General features: G+C 44.6%; 2 protein-coding genes across 4 annotated transcripts; one reads left to right on the forward strand and one right to left on the reverse strand.

Annotated features, from left to right (window-relative positions):
* Positions 1-2,110: 2,110 nt before the first annotated feature.
* LOC112876528 (organic cation/carnitine transporter 7-like) lies at positions 2,111-7,775 on the reverse strand. Of its 2 annotated transcripts, XM_025940655.1 has the most exons (6): positions 7,528-7,775; positions 6,342-6,618; positions 4,450-4,687; positions 3,522-4,053; positions 3,227-3,429; positions 2,111-2,525 (listed from the first exon to the last, which is right to left on the reverse strand). In XM_025940655.1, exons 2-6 carry the CDS (start codon positions 6,596-6,598, stop codon positions 2,316-2,318), a joined length of 1,440 nt encoding a protein of 479 aa, XP_025796440.1. In that variant the 5' UTR covers positions 6,599-6,618; positions 7,528-7,775; the 3' UTR covers positions 2,111-2,315. The 2 variants fall into 2 exon arrangements, with proteins under 2 accessions (XP_025796440.1, XP_025796441.1); XM_025940656.1 differs by lacking the exon at positions 7,528-7,775 and having other exon boundaries at positions 4,450-4,526; positions 6,342-6,470.
* A 5,679-nt stretch (positions 7,776-13,454) lies between these two features.
* LOC112873802 (protein NETWORKED 1A-like) lies at positions 13,455-21,883 on the forward strand. 2 transcript variants are annotated; one of them, XM_025936860.1, is made up of 6 exons: positions 13,455-14,011; positions 15,207-15,440; positions 16,500-16,847; positions 16,922-18,243; positions 18,387-20,159; positions 20,456-21,505. In XM_025936860.1, the coding sequence occupies exons 2-6, from the start codon at positions 15,338-15,340 to the stop codon at positions 21,503-21,505; spliced, it is 4,596 nt and encodes a 1,531-aa protein (XP_025792645.1). In that variant the 5' UTR covers positions 13,455-14,011; positions 15,207-15,337. The 2 variants fall into 2 exon arrangements, with proteins under 2 accessions (XP_025792645.1, XP_025792646.1); XM_025936861.1 differs by lacking the exon at positions 13,455-14,011 and having other exon boundaries at positions 15,338-15,440; positions 20,456-21,883.

The raw sequence follows: 21,883 nt of genomic DNA on the forward strand, positions 1-21,883 counted from the left end.
GCACTACTTTTGGATTTGCTAAGAGGAATCTGAAGTGTCTTGTCTTGTAGATGTAGTCTTGATGCTCAGATTGTTCAAAAATAGACCAGATCAGACAGTTATAGGGGTCGTTGAAGGACACTACAGGTTCCCGTGCAGGAAACTTTGAAGGATCTACTAAAGAAACGTGAACCTGTTTTTACCTTTAGATTCTTTTTAGTTCCCCTTTTTCATGAACATGTATTTCTTCTAGATATGAATGCAGAATGCTCAACTTGTACGTTGAAGTGAAAAGATCAAAAGACAGAGTAGCTTTGACGAGATGTACCTACTATCTACGCAAATTCAGTTCCTATAAAGTGTTTGCAAACACTTTTCGTTGCGCATTTTCCAAATGTGTATACCAATTACCAAAGTAAGTTTGAAAACATTAGGCTTCTGGTGATACTCTTGAACAAATCTAGAGCAAGCGACAAACAAAAGGCAACAGAGAGAGAATAGATCTAAAGCTGCTCCTTGGAGAAAGCAGCGATCGATTCCGGTTGGTGTCTATCGAGACAATCATAAATTGGTTCATACGTGCATAGTAGAATCGAGTAGCTTGTCTGAAGATTAGATTTTCCGTATACCTGCCATTTGTCCCTTTTCGACATCAGAAACTGAACAGAGCTTTCAGGCTTTTGACACATTCAGGATCGGACCTGGCAACATGTAGGCCCGTTCATCTTCAGTCCTCACTGCGCAATAACACCTCATCGAATTTATCTCGAGCTTGTTTGTACTAACAAATTTCAAGCTGGAATCTGCTAGCCACTGTCTCATATGTTGCCTGCTCTGACCTCTAACCCTCCTGCAGCATTTCAGCGAGCAGCTTTGGCGTTCTGCGGCAAGCTGGCAGCCCCCGTCGGAGGCCTAGCGAGTCTGGAATCTCCACAGATGAACACCTCTCGTGCTCCCGGCCGCTGGAGCTCGCCATGACAGGCTAGAGCGAGCGCAGCCGCTCAGTGGAATGGCCGCGCTGGCGGCGGGCCCCTGGCCGTCCGGCGCCCGGTCAGATGGGCTGCGGATGCGCAACCGTGGGGATCTTTTGGGGAGGTTTTCAAGGACCGGATTGATGCATTGGTGAGCTGTGTTCTTTGACGTATGGAGCTCGAGCACTCTGCGCTTCCGGCGTGGCTGGAGGGAAGTGATGGCGGCGGCGGGTGTCACCGGACGTACGGGAGGAGGACCCGACCCGAACCAGGGGGCTATACGCAAATACTATGGGGCTTTTTGCAAATAATCGGATCGCGATCAATAATCGCCGATCCAAATTAGGGGGTTATTTGTAATATACAGGGGGTATATTGCAAACACCCGGATCGCGATCTATCGATCTAGATCGCGATCCAAATAAGGGGGTTATTTGAAAATACGCAGGAGTGTTTTTACAAATATCCAGGTCGCGATCCAAATCTTCACCGCGGCTCGCCGGTCCGGTAATCCTCTTCCTCCTGCCGGCGCCGCACAGACGGCCGCCCAACCTCGCGTCGGCCGAGGGTGACTGGAGCCGCAAGACGCTGTCGTGTTCCGGCTGCCAGGAAACGCCACCTCTGCTCCACGCCGCGTCGCGCGAGCGGCTTGCCGGAGCGGCCCCGCCGCGCTCCGGCCGCTCCTTTCTTCCAGCCCCAAGGCGGCGCTCCTTGGCTCTGGAGTCCTCATCGGATTGACCTCGAGCTTGTACTAAAAAATTTCAAGTCGTTGGAATCTGTCGGTTAACCATTGGGTCTCGTCTGCTCTCGAGCAGTTCAGCGAGCAGTTTCTGCGGCATCCATCGGAGGCCTAGCGAAGTAGCTAGTCTGGAATCTCCAGAAATGAACACCTCTCAGACTCGCCGCTGCTGGAGCTCGGCAGCTCGCAATGGCCGGCCGGCGAGCTCAGCCGCGCGGGTACCTAGCCATGCTGCGGACGCGCATCAGTGGGGACCTTTTCAGCAAGTGGATGGATGCATTGGTGAGCTTAAACGTCCCCGTAATTTCTTGTGATGTCAGGATGTATGGGAAGCTTTTTGTCCACCCCCCCCCCCCCCCGGTGCTGTAAACAGCAGTATGCTTTTTGTCTTCAGCAATGTTAAGACTGGGGATCCTCCCTAGAACTCTAAAAATATCATTGTTCATTGCTATTCATTTCCTTATACACAGGTCTCCACTATACACATAACATATCCACGAAACTGTTATGTATAAAGTGTTGTATTGCTGTCTATAAAACATCATGATATATCACTGATGAATCATGATGAAGCAGCTAGAGGCCCATCTGGTGGATGCCCAAGTGTCCTGACTCAACACCATGCGTCAGTCCATCTCGCGGCCCTTGGTCTCCACAGGGAAGAGGATGCAGGCAACTCCGGCGAGGAACAGCACCAGCTCGAACACCAGCACGGCTGCCATCTGGTGGCAGCTCCGCAGCATGCCGACCGCGACGAGGGGGCAAACAACCCCGCCGATTTTGCCGATAGAGGTTGCAATTCCGACGCCCGTCGAGCGAACAGATGTTGGGTACACCTGCACAGAGAACAACAGAATTATCTCGCGAGAAATACTCACTCTGCCGCATAGAGTAAGTTCAAGGACTTGGCTGTAGAACTGCTAAATCATGTTCAGAAACACTTTCCTGACCTATCCTCTGCTGCCAGGCTAGTGCTATTTAGAAACTCTGAAACTGAAAACTCTGAGCTAGAACTTGTATTCAACTCAAACAACTTGCACTTCGATTATTTTGTAAAGTGGATACTTCAGCTATAAGAACAATCTCGTGCTCATGGTTATGCTTATGTGCAAATCTTTCGTGGCCTTTGTGCAAGTAACAACTTGGAATTCAACTTAGTAGTTGTAGCTCTACACAAAGAGAGTGATAATTACACACATAGAGCAACACAGACATCGTAGCCACCAATTTTTGCAAAGGGGTCCCAAAATATGTTCTATTTGTACTTTCTTCATTCTGTAACATAGGGAGATCTAACCACTGCTAGAACTTGCTCATTCTTGATCCTGTGGCAGTGTAACAACTAATACAAGGAAACCTGATTGATGGGTATTCAAAACTACCAAGTTGAGTACATTGGCTGTGAGAACATAATATCCAAATTTACTTCAATGCCTGATATATGGCAATGCAACAGAATAACAGATCAACGAAGGATGCATAGAAACGAAATAATCTGATAGTAAATTACTCTATGCCATAAGAAGTTGATACGAACCTCCGGAGCATACAAACATAAAACTATAGTGCCACCTGTGCCACAGGCACGAGCTCCAAATAGAAGTATAGTAGTAAACAACTCATTTTGATGAAGTGCTAGCGGTCCAAGGAAAGCACAGCATGCAAACATCAGGCAGCACATTGTAGCTTTTCGGCCAAACCAATCAACAAGCAAAGCGGACAACATTAAGCCTGGAATCTCTGGTAGAGAAATGAAGCCATGAATTAAGTGAGATATACCATAGCCAGTCATAAAGAGTGCGGGGGGATTTAAAGGACTTAATGAATTCTACCTGCTAAACTAGTGATAAAGGTATCTTTGTAAAGATTGTCATCTTTTTGGTGCATTTCAAAAATCAGATCAGAACTACAGCTTCTATTCACATCACTTAGTTGCGACGTCAGCAATGCTATCCCATAATAAGCGAAGGAACTTGCATAGTAAACAAACCAAAGAAGAAGAGTTGATCTGAGCAAGTTATGGGATAATAGCTTGTGCAATGCAGCAATAGCACCAGATTTGGAGCTAATAGCATTCACAACTGTATGTTCCTTCTCTCTGACTCGAATAAGGTGTTCATCCTCAGAAGTATGAGTAATGTAGTCAATTTTTGTTTCGCCATGGTATGTGAGAACTCCCAGAGGAAGAGCTGCTTGGTTTGCATTGGCCATTCTCTCCAGGACGAGCCTTGCATCAATCATTCTATTTTGTGCACAAAGATAGCGTGGTGACTCGGGTGTAATTCTGAAGAAAGGAAGCAAGAGGAAGCATGGAAGTGAACTCAATGCCAGCAACCACCTCCAACTTAATGCTGATAGTACAACCTGCAATGCAAAAGAAAGAAGAAAAGAAAAATCAACAACTCTTGATATGAAAACTTTGTGAGCATAAAATATAAAATCAGAAGCACATGTGTACCAAACCCAAAATTGACTGAATTCCAGGCACCACACATTGAGATACCTTAAGCATTGCCACATAAAGTCATAAATAATGACAATTAAACTAAAAACTGATAATGCAATGGATAAATATGGTTGCCCCAACAGTCACCGATACACAACACCTGAAGAAACATTGTTGTTACACATGACACAAAGCATTAAACATTATGGTTTCAGAGACCTGCACAAACAGATTCCTATATACAGTAAGCACTCCAGGGTAACTATTCTTGGATGCAAAAGGCAATCTTGCAGTAAAGGAACAAAATGTCATACCCAGGCAAGTGAAGCCTCCAAGACTGTGCCAATAGTCCAGAAAAAGGAAAAAATAACCATCCAAGTGCCACGATTTCCTGCAGGAACGAACTCCAAAAACCAAGATGAAAATACATGCCCACTGCCCACTCCTATGCCAACAAAAAACCGAAGAGCTAGCAAGCAGAAGTAGTTAGGAGACAAAGCGCTTAGAAAACCCAGTCCACTAGTAAGCAGAGTTGAAAGCAATAAAACAGTCCTGAAAAAAGGTATAAGGTTTATTTCATTTACTCTTGACATGTAGGAAATCAAGCATAGAAAAGAATCACACTAAAAAACAGGATAGTCCAATTTACACGTTTCTAAGTTCAACATGATACAATCATACAAATTAGACTCTCTACTCAAAAGCATCAAACCAATTATTTAATATCCCCTCAACTTCGAGGAGATACAGATAACTATTTAGTTGTGGTGGACTGGTGGTTATCAAAGTGCATATGTAAAACTGGTCGATGGCCGCTTATGTTAGCATCCCACTACATCAGGGGTCAGCATTGAGCCCTTATCTATTTGCTTTGGTGATGGATGAGGTCACAAGGGACATACAGGGTGATATCCCTTGGTGTATGCTCTTTGCTGATGATGTGGTGCTAGTTGACGAGAATAGGGCAGGGGTTAATTTGAAGTTAGAGCTGTGGAGACACACGTTAGAGTCGAGGGGGTTCAGACTGAGTAGGACCAAGACCGAGTATATGATGTGCGACTTTAGCCCGACTAGGCATGAGGATGGGGATGTTAGCCTCGAAGGTCAAGTGGTGGCCAAGAAGGATATTTTTCGGTATCTAGGATCAATGCTTCAGAAAGATGGAGACATTGATGAAGATGTTACGCATAGAATTTCAACCGGTTGGTTGAAGTGGCGGCAGGCTTCTGGCGTCCTCTATGACAAGAAGGTGCCACAGAGGCTAAAAGGTAAGTTCTATAGGACGGCGAATCGCCCGGCGATGCTATACGGTGCTGAATGTTGGCCTACAAAAAGGCGGCATGTCCAGCAACTGAGTGTAGCAGAGATGCGTATGCTGCGTTTGTTCTGCGGGCACACAAGAAGGGATAGAGTCCGAAACGAAGAGATTCGAGATAGGATCGGGGTGGCACCTATCGAGGAGAAGTTGATTCAACATCGGTTGAGATGGTTTGGACATGTACAACAGAGGCCTCCCGAGGCGCTGGTGCGTAGTGGAGTTTTAAAGCGGGGCGATAATGTAAAGAGCGGTAGAGGTAGACCTAGACTAACTTGGAACAAGACGGTCAAGAGAGACCTTAAGGAGTGGAATATCGCTAAGAAATTAGCTATGGATAGGAGCGCTTGGAGATTAGCAATTAACGTACCTGAACCGTGACCTTTATTACTTTTTGTTTAACTCCTAACTCTTCCTTTGGCTTGTGCGCTTTTTGTGTTTCTTATTCTTATTTTCTGTGGGTTTCATCTCTAGCCTACCCCGACTTGCTTGGGACAAAAGGCTAAGTTGTTGTTGTTGTTGTACAGGTAGAGAGGAGACAGGAAAAAGAGAGAGGTAAAGTGAGAAGAAAGTTTCGGTGGTCTTTAACTTTTTTTAATCTGTTCCGACTCAATGCATGAGATCGAACAGAAATGGCTCATTGATTTGTTGACTCAGCGAACTGATCCCAATCAGAGGTCACATAAGGAAAACCAATGCCAGTGCCACCACCATTGTCAAAATTGCATTGGTTTATTTGGACATAGGTGATTATATCCAATACATTTGAATTAATGGGAAATGAACCAATTTCCTGCCGATCGGAAAGGAGTTAATCTTATTCCTGTCTGTCCTAAGAAGTCAAGGCTTGTGAAATGGAAATATGAAGAGCTTGGTGGAGCAAATCCTTACCTTCTTCCATATCTGTCGGAAATAAAGCCCCAAGTAAAGGCTCCGATAAGCATACCAGCAAACACAACACTCGATAGAATACTCTCATCTTGGGGGGAGACATTCCACTCTTCCCGCACCACTGGTCCAAGAAATGACAATAGCATGACTTCCATGGCTTCTGCAACCCAACCCATGCCTGCATATGCAAGGACAAGTGCTTGGAATTTCCCAAACCCCATGACTGTAAGCGCATCATCCGTGGTGTATGTTTCCATGTTGGCAGCACCTGCAGATTCTGCAAAGTAAAATGCGTCTCTAAGAAATTCCAAGCATAAACTTCTGGTAAAGTAACAATTAGACATTGTAAGTCAACTCAGTTTGCTTCATAGTGTTCGCCGCCCACTCCATATACAAAATGATTCCATTTTCAGGGAACATACAAAAGAATGTGATTCAGACTTCGCCTCTATTGTAATCTAACTGAACAGTGCAAGGATATAACTAGACCCACCAATGAACGTATGAACCACAGTTCTTATTTGATGAGTAGAATGAATATCAAAGTCTATCTGATCCGAGTTTCAGTGTCAACCAGTGCATTGACCTTTTCTTTTTTTAGGGATAAAAGGGCTTGCCGATTGCCACTGCAGTAGAGGATGTCAATGATCAGAAACAAAAGGCCAGTGCAATCCAGCGAGGCAACGAGGTTAAGTATCATCCCTTATAGAAACCGAAGCTGAAACTACAAACGAAACATAACCGTGGAAGATGGGCAGCATAAAGGTAGTTGTAACACTGCCATATTTCTCATGGCAACGTTACCCCGTATGCGACCAAAAACCCGAAACTTTATGGATTGAGAGGTAGTATTGGGCTATTGGCTGAAGATGCGCAGGTGCATTGACTTTCTGCGAAACATAGTACAGACACAACTTTGACACCCAACTAATTGGGTTCGCTTTCTCAAAACACTGATTATTATTATTATTTGACTAAAGAAACGTCAGGGACGAATTTAGAGCTTGGCTAATTTACTGGGTTGGTACGAGGATCAAAGGCAACAGAAATCTGCAGAAGCAGATGCGATCGTAGCTAGCACGAGAGCACACCACCATGTGCTCCCCAAACAGGATGGTGCTTGAACAGTTAAAAAATCGGCAAGGGCAGGCAAGCAGGGCACGGGAGGGAGGGAGAGGAAGCGAACCCGGCAGGCGTGGTGCGCGGCGGGTGCGGCTGGCGCCGGCGGACTGGAGGACCCGCGCGCGTCGAGCGGAGCGGGCGACTGCGACTCCTATCTCCTCCGTTCCGGCCTCTGCCGGCGGCGGCGGGCGGGCGGGCAGTGGACTCCGTTCTGTTCCGCCGCTGTGTGTTGGGAGACGGGGCGAGTGGGGTGAGCAGCAGACGCAGAGCAGAGCACGGATGGGTCGGTTGGCAGGCGGCGGGCCCGGACCCCGGAGTGGCGCGGCGGTGTGGGGCCCGCAAGGTCAGTTCCGTCACGCCTGAGATATCATTTCTTTTCATTATGCTGGAAGTCGAATGATTGGACGAAGCGTACTGCGTGTACGCTAAATACCCACGTGTCTCATTTCCCTCCATTTTTTAATGCACGTGACGTATTAGATTTATCATAAATTAAAATTAAAATTAGCTAACTTTAATTAAATCTATAAAAAATATAGCAACAACAATGTCAGGATATACTTTATGGTAGATTTCATGAAACAAATTTGGTACTATAGATATTATTATTTTTCCTATAATTTAATTAAAGTTGGTTAAAATTGACTTAGGAGTACGCTTATCAGAAATCCTGCGATTATTAGTTCAGTACTAAGAAATCAGACCTCCTGCAACAAATAGAGCGACACGGGGCTCTCCTTTTCTTTTCTTTTTGGAAAAAAGGGAAGGAGAACGATGGGCCAAATAGAAATCGGGCCTGTCCCATTTATCTAAGGACCGCGAAAAAAACAAAAATGTGATGTTAATTTTTTAAGGGCTGATGATTATATGGATTAGAGTGGGTATCTTCTTTTTTTGGAAACGGAATGGAGTGAGTACCATGTTAAAGCCCACGTACTTGGAGGTGAAATGATTCCAGTTTCAGTAGCGAAGGCCCAAACAAGATATGGAATAGGCCGGCCCTTTGTCCAGTTTAGTGATCAAGGTGGCCCAGCTCACCGGGCTGGATGTCCATTTCTCCTCCTCCTCCAAAGCCTAGAACTGTTTTGCCTCCCTCCCTCTCCCTGATTAATCTCCACCTGTAGAGGCGCGGAGCATACGCATCGTCGTCGCCCTCTCTAAAAAAAAGATGGGGGAAATTTGCTGCAAAGTCCTCAAACAAATCACGCTTCTTTCTATAGCCCTGCAAAATTGACCCTGATTTCATTTTCCTTCCCTTCCATGACCCTGCCGTTACATCTGCAGTTAACTCCTAGTTAAGTAACTGTGAAAAGATAATAGTACCCCTGGCGTACAATATTGTACGTGAATCTAGTGTGTTAAAAATATGGAGAATTTGCTGCATAATATCGTGCTGTACATCTCCAATATCTATTCTCCAAGAGAGCCATATTTTTAACACACTAGATTCATGTACAATATTGTGCGCCAGTCACAGTCACTTAACTAGAAGTTAACTGCAGATGTAACGGCAGGGCCATGAAAGGGAAGGAAAATAAAATCAGGGTTAAATAAGAAAGTTGTAATTTTGCAGGGCTATAGAAAAGTGATTTGTTCGAGAAGGATGCAGTGAATTTCCCTATCATCTGCGGTTGCTTTCGGCGATCCGATGCGCGGTCGGCGCGGCGGAATCACCAGCCGTGTGGATCCGCCCAACGGCGACGGCTCATCGGCCGCGGATGCGGACACGGACAGGTACGAAATCATCTGGTACCATGCTCGGATCAAAATCAACATCGATTAGAACAAACAAAAAAATTGAAAGCTGTGCGTACGAAATGAAGCAACAGCAATGTAATCTAAGCAAAGGCCCATCAGGATGCGTGGCGGCCAGGCAGGCAAACCCACGCGTCTCTTGTGAGCTTGCACTGGCCATGCATGCAGCATTCATGAGGTCCCGCACACTCCTATCCAAGCCAAACCATCTGCGTGTGAGTGCGCGAGAGATTGGCTGATCGGCCAGGAGCCCAGGACGGAAGATGGGATCGAGGCGGCGGCAGCAGCAGCGCCAGCTCCGCCGACAAAACGGTGCGTGCGCGCATAGTGTAGCGTAGCGCGCTCGACCAGATCGCCTGTCAGGTGGGACCAGGCGCGGGTGTGGGGCCGGCCGGGTCATTAGGAGCCTCCATGGACCAGCAGCTAGCTAAACCGGCCACTGATGGCTCCGCTGTGCTCCGTACTGATACCGCTGTAGGTACCAGCTAGCAGTCGCCGCAGCATCAAATGGAAGGGATTAATGAGAGATCGCGAGAGCACGCAGCTTCCACGTCCTCGCTCTGTTAAAAAAGAATGCATTTTTAAGAAATTAAATAATTTAAAGGTTGATCAAATTTATACAAAATAATATTAATATTTATATTATAAAATAAGTATTGTTAGATTAATTATGTAATATATTTTCATACTAAATCTATTTGGAGATATAAATATTAGTATTTTTTATAAATTTAGTTAAATTTAAAATTATTTGACTCTTTAGGAAGCGACAGATGCAATTTTTTTTTTGAATGGAGGGAGAATGTACGCAGGTGGATTTAGTTAAGGGCCGTATCGATCAGACGATCACGCACGCCGTGTTTAATTCCCACATGCGGCGGTCGCGAGAGAAGAACGAGAAGACGACGACGCTTAACTGCCAAGGGATGCCTTACGGATGAAACGCCTGCATCATGTAGGAATATCTATCTGCCCCCGGCTTCCCGGAGGTGACAGGCAGCTGCTCGACCTCGACGGTATACTACTCACTTTGACCACACATGCTGACAGCTGCTCCCCGTAGACGTATTTTATCTAAAAATATCTACCAAATTCTCATGCAATATATCATCCCTACAAAATGAATCCTGTATTAAGAGATGCTTGAATTGCAAAGTGATTCCTCTGACTTTTACACGCTGTTTTTCGAAGTACAACTAGATAAATAGAACGTGCATATATACTTGCAAACCATGAGAAGTGTAACCAATGATATTTGCTTCCCTTATTCAAACGTGGCCAAGTTTTAGAAGAAAAAAGAATCCAAGTCCAAGTGAAGTTTCTCAAAACGCAAAAAAGAGTCAGTACTGTTGTCTTAGCATTTTTCAACGGATACTGATGGAGGCAATGCACGTACATTGAAGGATCATTGCTTGCTGCTCAACTGCTCAACAAATTAATAGGGGAGGGTTCGCACTAAAAGTTTGCAACCATTCAACCATCCACATGTCTCTTTATGCTCTCTGTGTGTGCATGCTTAATCCCCTATCATGGGTAATCGATTCTGTGGGTTCAAAGTACTCTTCTATTTTAGCTGGCCCAATTTGTCAACGAATATAGGTGGCTATCATCCCATAGGATCCGTGCAAAAGCAATTGTGTGACGCCGGAGAAAAATATAGGAAATAATATGAAAAGTGAAAACATATGTTGTTATTAGATTTATGTTAGCAAATGACTATAATATGCCTGAACTGCAATATCATGTTGCAGCGATTAAATATTTTTGGGTTAGGATCGGAACTTACCGCTCGCTGCGATAGGCGGAAGCTACAAGCCTAGTGCAACACAGCTCGATGAGCTGAGACGTGTCATCAGCTATAGGAAAATCATCGGCAGTTGGCAGCCGTTGGATGAGACGATGTGACGGCGCTCCCTCGTGCGCCAACTGCAACCTCCAAGGCTTGCGGAGGGAGGCTCCGCAGCCGGCGAGAAGGCGCCGCCCACTTTTTCTGAATCTGAATTAGCCGAGAAGCCAAGCAAAAGCCACCTAGTGCAGTAGCCGAACGAACGGAGCAGACGAATGCTTGCATTCAAAACATGAAATCTGACTTAGCTTGTGCTGCTAGTCTAATCCAGCTGCATCTAAAAACATGGCATAAAAGGAAAATTAAACGGTCGATCGATCAGGGTTCAGGAGCATCCAGGCTCTGACAGTGCACCTGAATGCCCACTACCCTTCATGCATTTCCTCTGCTCCTCGGCCTGAGGAGTGAAGAATGGTCATGGTGCTCCAGCTCCCAAGCCAAGCAACCTCCTCTGCTCCTGTGTGGTTTCGTTGTGGATAAAATAGTTCAACACATACTGCTGAAGCCAGGAAGGTGTACAAAGCCTCCCTCTCCCTTTCAGAGTTTCAGTCGAGCTACATCTTCCATCGTCGGTGCTAAAGCCAAACCATGCATGGATACACACCGATCTCGGTCCAGGTTCGAGCACTCTGCTGCTACTCTCCAATCAACTCGAATGCATATCAACATGTACAGACTCTTAGCGCGAGGAGACATCTGTTTCATGACCAGTACTACTACTCCAGGCAGCGCCTCATCATTCGCGCCGATCGAGTGCAGATCTGGCCGAGAACCTGATGCCTGATGATCACAGGAGCCAGAATTGTCGGCGAGTTCTTTCCTCCCCACCTCCACTCCGAAAAATCAAAGCATATTCCCTCCTGTTCCTCCCTTTGTATAACAACTAAATTAAAGGGACGGCTCTAATCAGCTGATCTGCCTTTTGGTGACCCACTCACCAAGCATCGATCCCAATCAATTCGCGCTGCTATATTTTCAGCAAAGAGATCCAGTGCTGTTTTCACTTTTGGCTGCGAGACTGTCGGTGGCCGGGATACTACAGAGGGCCATGGCGTCGTGACAAAGTAGATTACTTGCTGGGTTAGTGTCTGATGAGTAATAAGCTGAAAAGCAATACTAGACAAAGAAGCTCGAACGACATCGATCAAGAACAGCACTGATCAAGGGCCGCCATGGCCATGGCCATTAGCAGCGCGTGTAGTACTATGCCTAACATGCGAGCGATTTGGACGCGCAACAAACTTAATTTAATTTCCTGGTCCAAGATGCTGTCACGATGCAGGCACAGTGCAGTGTCAAGATGTCCAGATGATGGATACAAGAAGTCCACCTTTGAATAGCAAGTGTTCTTTTTTTTCCCCTTTCCCCCAAGGAATAGCAAGTTTTCTTTCTGGTTGCCATGTCGCAGTAGCGGAGGGCCCTGGAAAAAGCATGAAAGAAGCCATCTTTATATAGTAGAAAAAAACCGATTTCAGAAACCAGGGAGGAGGCTAAAAAGGTAGACTCTACTGCCAGGTAGAAGTTTAAAGTTGTAGTGGTTGCTGTATGTGGATTACAGGCAAAGCAACCTACTACTAGATAAATACTAGTAGACTTTTTCAGTGCCGGATGGACCCCCTGGATCTGCATTATTTCTTGGCAGGACATGCAAGGAAAAATCATCTTATTATGGCGATTATTATTGTACAGCACTCAGCATGAGGTGAGCGGGGAAAAGATGCAGGACTCCATTTATCGACCCGGCCGTGCCATTCCTTTGGATGGAGAACAGCGGTGAATGCTCCAGTGCCAATTGGAGTTATGAAGCTTCCAAACCAACTTTGCACGACTCAAATTCCTCTCTTGGTGTGAAGAAGGTGAAGGCGTGAACGCGACCACCCATCATGTTCAACTCCTGGTGTTCACGACGGTATCTCTACACACACGAAGTTTATTTGGATTTCGCAAAATGAAAAGAAAAGGTTTCCTCTGCATCTTTGGTAACATTTGACCTGAGCATCCGACGTTCTGATCCACCTCCATAATGTTGTGGCGGCACCTGCTCCCTCTGGTGTGAGCTGGCGTGGGCACGATCAGAACACAAGCGACCACCAAGACACACAGCTAGATCACTGAAGATGGAAGGGCCACGAGCGCGCTGGACAGGAACTCTGGAAGTCCATTCCTGCTCGATCCCTGCAGCATCTTCTTTCTCCGCCGTTGCAATCGCAAACAGCACGAGCGAGTGCGCCACACGCGGGAAAAAAGGAATCATTAGCCAGCAACAGTAAACTTCATTAACATATACGGAGTACGCCTCATGCCAAGAATCGTCCAAAAAGATCTAATCATTCCTCCTCGCTCGCGCAATTCCAATTCATTCCGTCCCCATTTTCCCCGCGCGCACATGCGAGCCCCTCGGGGCAGGACAGCGCCGGCAATCCAGGCCCGACAGCGTCAGGTACACGCTCATCACGAGAGATAGAGCTAGTAGAGAGGAAAGAAATCATCGCGCCGCGCCGCCCGTCGCCGTCGGCCCCCAACCCCCACGAGCAGACAAGACCAGCGCTGGTGCGCCGCGCCAGCCAAATCCAGCCAAGAACTCACCAGCAGACAAATCCCTTTTCCTTCGCTCCCATCCGAAATCGGAGAAAGAGTCCTGCACTTGCTTCCCTGTCCTTGCTTTCCGGGATCAGTACCGAGTGCGTGAACAAACCGACGACGAAATCGCCGTCACCGCCCCCCCGCTCCCCACTCCCCACTCCCCGATCCGATCCCGGGGTTCACGTTCGTTGCTGTTGCCGCCGCTCGCCGCCACCGCATTTGCTCCGGGGCAGCGGGGGAGCGAGGGAGATGGCGCCGTAGCGGCGAGACGGGGAGCAGCTGAATCTCTCCTGGGTTGCAGCTGCCGCCGCCGGTCTCGCTGCAAGCAGCATCGCCGCCTCCCCTCGCTTGCACCTTTCTCATGGTATGCATTAGCCTTTCCTTCGTTTAGTTCACTTTTTCCTCACGCTCCCCTCCTCATGATTTTTGCTGCAGCCTCCTTTGATGATGTTCTCTTTCCGTTTTCTTCTGCAAGATTGCCTTTTTGCGGTTCTTTTTGGGGCCTTCTGTCCCTCATCATCGCCGTGCTGCTTCATAGTTTCTCCGGCCAATTGTAATTCTTTCCCCTCAAAGATTGCGCCTGGTAAATCTGTCAAGGGCCTCTCTTTCCGCCAATGGTTTTAGGATCATAGTTGCTTCACGTACTCAGTTCGTGCCTCTCGAGCGAGCGGAGCAGAATCTGGTCTTCATTATTTTGAAAAAATAAATCTGAAGAATTTGCTTTCCATATCCGGTTTGATCACCCGTGATTACAGTAATCGAGCAATCAATGCCGGTTTGATCCACCTGCTTTTCGTGGGGGCATTGGGAGCTGGGAAGTGGTTGGGTTGAGGGGCATCTTTTTTTATGCGGGTTGTTGGGTTTTCTTGTCGCTGCCCCACCCTTTCCCCTGTCATTTCCTTTCCTTTATTATTGCTGCCGATGCTTCGTTTCCTAGTTCTGCAAGCAACATCGCATCTGCTTGTTTTGGCGATTGTCGAGCAATTGGTGAGGAACCTTGAGCTTCTTCTGAAGTTCTGATTTCCTTAACTTCTGGAATAGTCCACTTATGGTATTGTTTTGCTTTGCTTCTCTTGCACTGTTTGAGTACATTCCTGCTTTTCTTTCTCCTTTCCCCCCAAAAAAATTCTTGTCTCTTCCATCTCTTCTGATTGATCATCCTTCAGATGATTGCTTTAGGAGTTCACTCATTTCTGAGTCTCAATATCCTTTATACTGCACCCCTAAAGTTATGTGATGCAAACAGTAGCAAATTGAGGCCCAAATTTGTGGAGATTGGTGTGCTTGCAGTTCTGCTGCTCTTATGGTTGCTTTCTTTCACCCTTCGCTCCTGTTTTGTTCGTAAGGGAGGCAAAAACGAAACGCAAGTTCCTAATTGGGATTTATGGCTTGAGAACTGATTCATCATATTGAAAGTTTAGATGATATTGCTTTGTATTGTAGTGTCTTGGATGGTTGCTGTCTGAGATAGTTGCGTACTTTGTTATTCTTTTTGCATGCTAAGAATGCTTCATTTTGTGCTTGATGCTAAGAGTTTGAGGGCTTTTGTTATATTGCAGGTAATTAGCTGGTGTTAAATTGTGATTGCTTCTTGTTGCTTTCTCCTTTCGCTGGTCGTGGAATTACAAAGGACCAAAACGTTCTTTGTGAGAAGTTAAAGAACATCTCTTCTCATTGACTTGTTGGCACAATGGCATCTACGTCGCCAACCAATACAAGGCGCAAATATTCATGGTGGTGGGACAGCCATATTTGCCCAAAGAACTCAAAATGGCTACAAGAAAATCTTTCAGGTAAACTATTTCAAAGAATTTATGGGAATTTTCTTCTATGTCAGACACCCAGACCCATTTGAATTCTAGGAACTGAGCAGATTGTGTAGTGTTCTCTAAAATTGCAATAAATTCTAAATAAAAAATTGGAACGGGGAAAAATATTGAAGTCAAATTCCACAATCAGTTTCATGGGAGTTTAATTTAATCTGCATAAATGCAGAGTTTAAGTTTCTATGATAATTGACGAAACTGCAATTGATTTAATTCTCTAGATTGGCTGTTATTGCCTTATTGGTGTCCAAGATTCACATTTCTTATTGAGAACTCTTAAATAAAAGATTTTATTATTTTGGTACACATTTTAAAGCATAAAAAACTATCTTGCATTCCAAATTCTTCACACTTTATGTGGAATTTGCTAAAGATAATCCGCAGCCTCAGTCACCTTGTGCTGATGCCAGTTTGTCATCACTTTATGGTTCCAAGTACAAATGTGATATGTATCTTTTTTGTAAGATAAATAATATGTTCTGAAAATGACTTTGCACTGTGATGGTATCATTAGAATATTGATAAAGCACATGGACATAAATGCTGCCATGCTGGTATATGACATTATTATGAGTTAGGTCTTCTGGAAGCATTATGTCTTGGTTTAGGACTTCCGAAGGCTACTATAATCAATCACCATATTCTAGTGTGATATCATTATTTCATATTAATCTAGCAGTTAAGCACTTTGATTCACAATATCAACTTCAGTTGCAGGGCAATACACCTCATCAATTTTTTTTAGAAAAAGGAAAATGCACCTCATCAATGTACGATTTGTTACCAATGTTTAAGAAAATGCAACAATATTTAGGCTAGAATAGCTACCTCTCTAGGCTGTAGTCTCTTGCTCTAGTATGATGCCTGCCTGTCTTAGACAGTTAAGAGTACAATTTTTTAATTGGTCTTTCTGGGAACTTATCAGCAGTAATATCATGTCTGCTTATAACATAGTAGTAGTACTTCAATTAACCTTCCTTTTGTTGCTAAGGAGTTTGCTTTTTCTTGAATGCTTGATAAATGCAGATATGGACAGCAAAATTAAACTGATGATCAGGATCATTGAAGAAGATGCTGAATCATTTGCAAAAAGAGCAGAAATGTACTACCGAAGGCGACCTGAGCTAATGACCTTACTTGAGGAGTTGTACCGTGCATACCGAGCATTAGCAGAAAGATATGATCATGCAGCAGGAGAACTTCGACAAGCACATCGAAAGATAGCAGAAGCATTTCCTGATCAGGTTCTAATGGACTTGGATGATGATCTCCCGGCTGAAACTGCTTCGATTGAAACTGACATGGACAATCCAGACATGTCTCCATATTTCCTCTCTTTCATCAATGCTAGCGATCCAAAAAAGCGTAATAAAGGTAGGCCTGCAGTGTTTGGTGGTTAATGTAACATTGAAAATATAGTCCATGTCAAATGAAATGTGTTCTTGCAGATGACCAAGATTACGAGAGGCTGCATAAAGAACTAGCAAGCTTGTCAGCAGAAAACCAAGACCTCAAGGACCGGATCTCGTCCATGTTAGAACATAGCAACAAAGCTGAGTGTGAGATCCTTCACCTCAAGGAGTCCCTCGCTCAACAAGAAGCAGAGAAGGAAGCTGCAGTTTCACTGTGCCAACAATCAACTGCTAGATTACAAAACCTCAAATCTGAAATTATGCATACCCAGGAGAAGTTCAACAGGCTTAAAGAGGAGATGCAAACTGGGCCACAGGCTTTGGGCAAAGGAGACGAACATTTCTTTCTGCTTGAAAGATCTAATCAGGACTTGTGCTTGGAGCTAGATAATCTGAAACTTTTGTTGAAACAGAAGCATGATGAGCTAAATGATAAGCAAGCTGAGTTGGAAAAGCTTCAAATCTCTACAGAAGAAGAGCATCTCAAGCGTATGCAAGCAGAAATGACACAACTCTCCTTGGAGAAGCAATTACTACTGGCACAAGACAAACTGAGGCATTTGGCTCTTGAGAAGCAGAGTGAGGTAAGCAAGATAAGGGACATTGAAGAAAGCAAAGTTGTGCTTCAGAAAGAATTGGATAAGATTCTGGAAGAGAACCAAAAGTTGAATGATCAAAGCCACTGTTCTTCAGCAGCAATAATTCGTTTGCAGGATGAGATAATTTCCATGAAGAATGTGCAAAGAAGACTGGAGGAAGAGGTTTGCCAACATTTGGAAGAAAGGAAAAAAATTCAACATGAGCTTTCTTACCTTAAAGAGGATAGGAGTGACTTTGAGAGGAAACACTCTTCAATCAAGGAACAAATACAATCTGTGAACATGAATGTAGAATCTCTACAATCACTGGCACAAGAGTTGAGGGATGGCAATGATGAGCTGAAAGAGATTGTCAAGAACCGTGAGAGCATTGAACTTCTGCATGTTGACAACCTTAGACAGTTGGAGAGGATGTCAGAGACGAATGCGCAGTTAGAGAAGTCTTTGTCAGCTGCAACCACCGAGCTTGAGGGGTTAAGGGAGAACAAGGTGGCATTAGAAGAATCATGCATGCACCTGAAATCAAAGATTACCACTCATCAGTCTGAACGAGCTGTGCTTATTGCACAGATTGAGGTAGTTTCTCAGACCATGGAGGAGTTACTGGAGAAGAATGTTTTCTTGGAAAATTCATTATCTGATGCTAACGCTGAGCTTGAGAGTTTGAGGAGGAAGTTGAAAGAACTGAAAGAATCTTCGCAGGCACTCCAAAATCAGAACTCTATACTTCAATCTGAGAAGAAAACTCTTGTCCGCCAGGTATGTCTGAAAATTATTATTTTCCAACACCACAACCACCACCTGTTAGTCCCAAGCAAGTTGGGGTAGGCTAAAAAAGAAAATTCTAGTTCTCATAAAAAATAATTTGGTCTACTTTCTGAGTACTACCATTTTTATTTCAGGTTGACAGCATCACTGTCACTCTACTGAATTTGGAAAGGCAATACAAAGAACTAGAAAGGAGGCACTCAGATCTACAGAAGGAGAAGGACTTGGTGCTTGATGAAGTGATCAAGCTACAGGAACAGATCAGGCTTGAGAGGAAAGAGCATGAAGATAGTACACATTCAAGCAACACTCGATTCGATGCTCTACAGAAAAAGATTAGCTTATTAGTAGAAGAGAGCAGGAATAGAGAGGTTCAGCTTGGAGAAGAGGAGCTCAATATTGTCAAAGCTCAGATAGAGATATTTGTATTGCAACAGTGTTTGAATGACATGGCGGAAGTAAATTCCGAGATCTCCGCACAGTTGAAAGAGAAGAAAGAAACATGCAAGGTCCAGGAGGGTAAAATGTACAGCTTATCACAGCATAATCAGAAACTAACTGAAGGAATTGATTCAGTGGTGAGAGTATTGCATTTGGATCGTAAGTATGAATCACTAGACCAAATGAAGCTTGAAATCATTGTGCAGCTCATCTTGAATGAGATAAGCTGCCTGCTGAATAATGTATCTGATGCCCAGGATGTGAAGCAGAATGAGCTTGTTGAGAAATCACTTGTTGTTACACTTCTGGAGCATTTTGGACAAGAGGTGGCTGACTTGAGGTCAGAGCGGAATGTCTTGAAGCAAGATCAGCAGACAAAGAATGACGAACTTCTCCAGCTGCAGAGAGAAAAGGAGGAACTTATGAAGATAAGTGATGAGTTCTTGGAAGAGGTAGAGTCTCGTAACCATAAAGTGGATGAGCTAAAGGCTGAGGCAAAGTTCTTAGTTGGAAGGCTGTCAGAACTGCAGGAGTCCAGGAGGTCATTGGAAAGCGAGATGACCAAGCTGTTACAAGCGAACTCTTTTCTGTCAAATGAATTAAATGACTCCATTGAGAAACGTAAGATGTTTGAACATGACTTCAGCAATCTTGCTACTGAAGCAGTCAGCAAAGATATCCTCAGTGTGATCTTTAGAAGCCTTCATGAAGAGAGGACGTTACAGCTGAAGTCTTTGCATAGTAATTTCGGCTGCCTACAAACAGCAGGAAATGAACTTTATCAGGAGATCAAGATGATGAACAAGAGGCTTGGAGACATAGAAATCGAGAACAATCACCTTGGCAAAGAACTAAGTAGAACCATGAGTGTTTATGGTGGGTCTATTGTGCAAACTGCTGCAGAAAAAGGACATCCAGGGTGGAGAGATGCCAGTTTTCTGAATTCTGACAGAAAAAGCCAGGATTACCATGTAAACATGGAGGTGGAACAACACAAAGAATTCGGCGATGCTAATTATCAGGAGTCAAATGAAATGCTACAGGATGAGGTATTTAAGTTGAGGAACGAAGTGGAAATGCTTAGGAGCAAGGAGAACACTGTGTTCGACATCAGAGCTTGCGATGAGGAGATCATGAAATTGCTGGCTAACATGCAGATGGCCATCATGAATGCAGCTCTGTTCAAGGAGAAGGTCCTTGAGCTCATCATAACATGCGAGAGTTTTGAGATAAGTGCCATGGTACAGAAGGAGGTGCTGAAGGAAGAAATCATACAAAGAAACTCATATGTAGATGAGCTCAAGGACAAACTGAATGCTGTTGAGATTGAAAACAGAAGACTCAAGGTCGATCTAAATGGTGATTTCATGATGTTAGGATCATTGCAGACTGAAGTCAGTGCCCTGGAAGAGCGAACCTTGTCCCTTGCCAATGACTGCTTGCAATCAAATAAGCTCAGCATGGAGGTATCCATCCCCTCTTTCATGTCTTATTCAAGATCTAAGGATCATATATAGTTCCTGCTTCAGTATCATACTGCTATTCTCTAACAAGTCTTTTCTAATAGTGACTTAACGCGGTATACTTATCTATTTTCTCCTAGCCTTCAGTTTAAGCAAGAGTCAAATATACTTTAAATAGTACACAGTGATTGCAGAGTATATCAGTTCTAACTCGTAATGATATGCATGAGAAATCTTAAATTTATACTTGTGCAAAGAAAAAACATTCTGGAACTCATTCTGTTTGTTTCCTATTTTAGGAAAATGTGCCATCGCCTCAATTTCTGAAGACCTCCATGCGATCCAGTGGTGATGAAAATGCAAAGAGGATGGTGAAGGACATGGAGTTGCAGAAATTGCATGGAACAATCAAAGCACTTCAGAAGGTGGTCACAGATACAGGTGTCCTTCTTGAACAAGAGAGGCTTGATTTCAACGCCAATTTGCAGGAAGCAAAGAAGCAGATTGAGGTGCTGAAGCTCAAGGAGATCTTGGATGATGATATAACTGAAATGAATTACGAGCAAATGCTAAAAGACATACAACTTGACCTCATCCAAACTTCTTCGGGCCGTAGAACTAGTCCATTTGATCAGGAAAAGAAAAGTTTAGCTCAAGTAGATGACAAAATGGTCAGCCTTCGCGGCATTGTTGGGCCAAGCCATGGACATATGGCTGATGACTTAAGGCCACCACAAAGTGAGTCATTTGGGAGAGACAACAACCAAATGGTTGTGAAAGAGCTCAGCATTGACAAGCAAGAGCTACCGAGGTTGGCCACCACAGAGCCACACCAGGAGTGGAAAAACAAGGTCGTTGAAAGGTTATCTTCTGATGCACAGAGGCTCAATGCCCTCCAGGCCAGCATCCAAGAACTTAAAACAAATGCTGAAACATCTGAAGAGCTTGAGCTCGAGAGTGTCAGATACCAAATAAGAGAAGCTGAGGGTACCATCATGCAGTTAATTGATACCAACGGCAAGTTATCCAAGAAGGCTGAGGAGTTCACCTCCGCTGACGGTCTTGACGCTGAAAACACCGACTTGAGGAGCAGACATCAGCGGAAGATTTTGGAGCGTGCAAGGAAGATGTCTGAGAAGATCGGGAGGCTGGAGGTGGAAATGCAGAAGGTCCAGCAGGCTCTGCTGAAATACGAGGAGGAGCAGAGTAGCAGAAAGACTTCAAAAGCCCTACAGCGGCGGTCCAAAGTGCAGCTCGTAGAGTATCTCTATGGTCGAAGGCGGGACAGTCGCAAACAACAGCGAAGCTCGCCTTGTGGTTGCATGAGAGCGAAAACCATCGATGACTAACTCGCCTTTCACGCCGCTTCTTTTTTAAAAGGCGCAACGGAAGGCCAATCTTGTCAGCTTCAGAATTGCATCGAGTCACTATTTTGTTCATGCTCCTTATAGGTAAATGAGTGGATATATAAGGGTTTGTACATGGTAGCCATGGATAATAACCATCTGTTATAAATGACTGTTGGCTTGTAAAATTATTGCTAACATTTGTTGCTTGTAGATCTGATCATCATGTCCATAGTTGGTCTAAAGTTAATCTTTGTTACAGCAAAAGTTTTCCTTAAACAGGATAGGGTTTACATTTAGTCGAGTCTTGGAGGACACTACATTACCATGTGAATTTCTGTACAAAGATGATAGAAAAAGAAACTGTTTGTTATTTTTGCT

The sequence above is a fragment of the Panicum hallii genome, chromosome 9 (assembly GCF_002211085.1).
Source record: "Panicum hallii strain FIL2 chromosome 9, PHallii_v3.1, whole genome shotgun sequence".
Classification (NCBI taxonomy): Eukaryota; Viridiplantae; Streptophyta; class Magnoliopsida; order Poales; family Poaceae; genus Panicum; species Panicum hallii.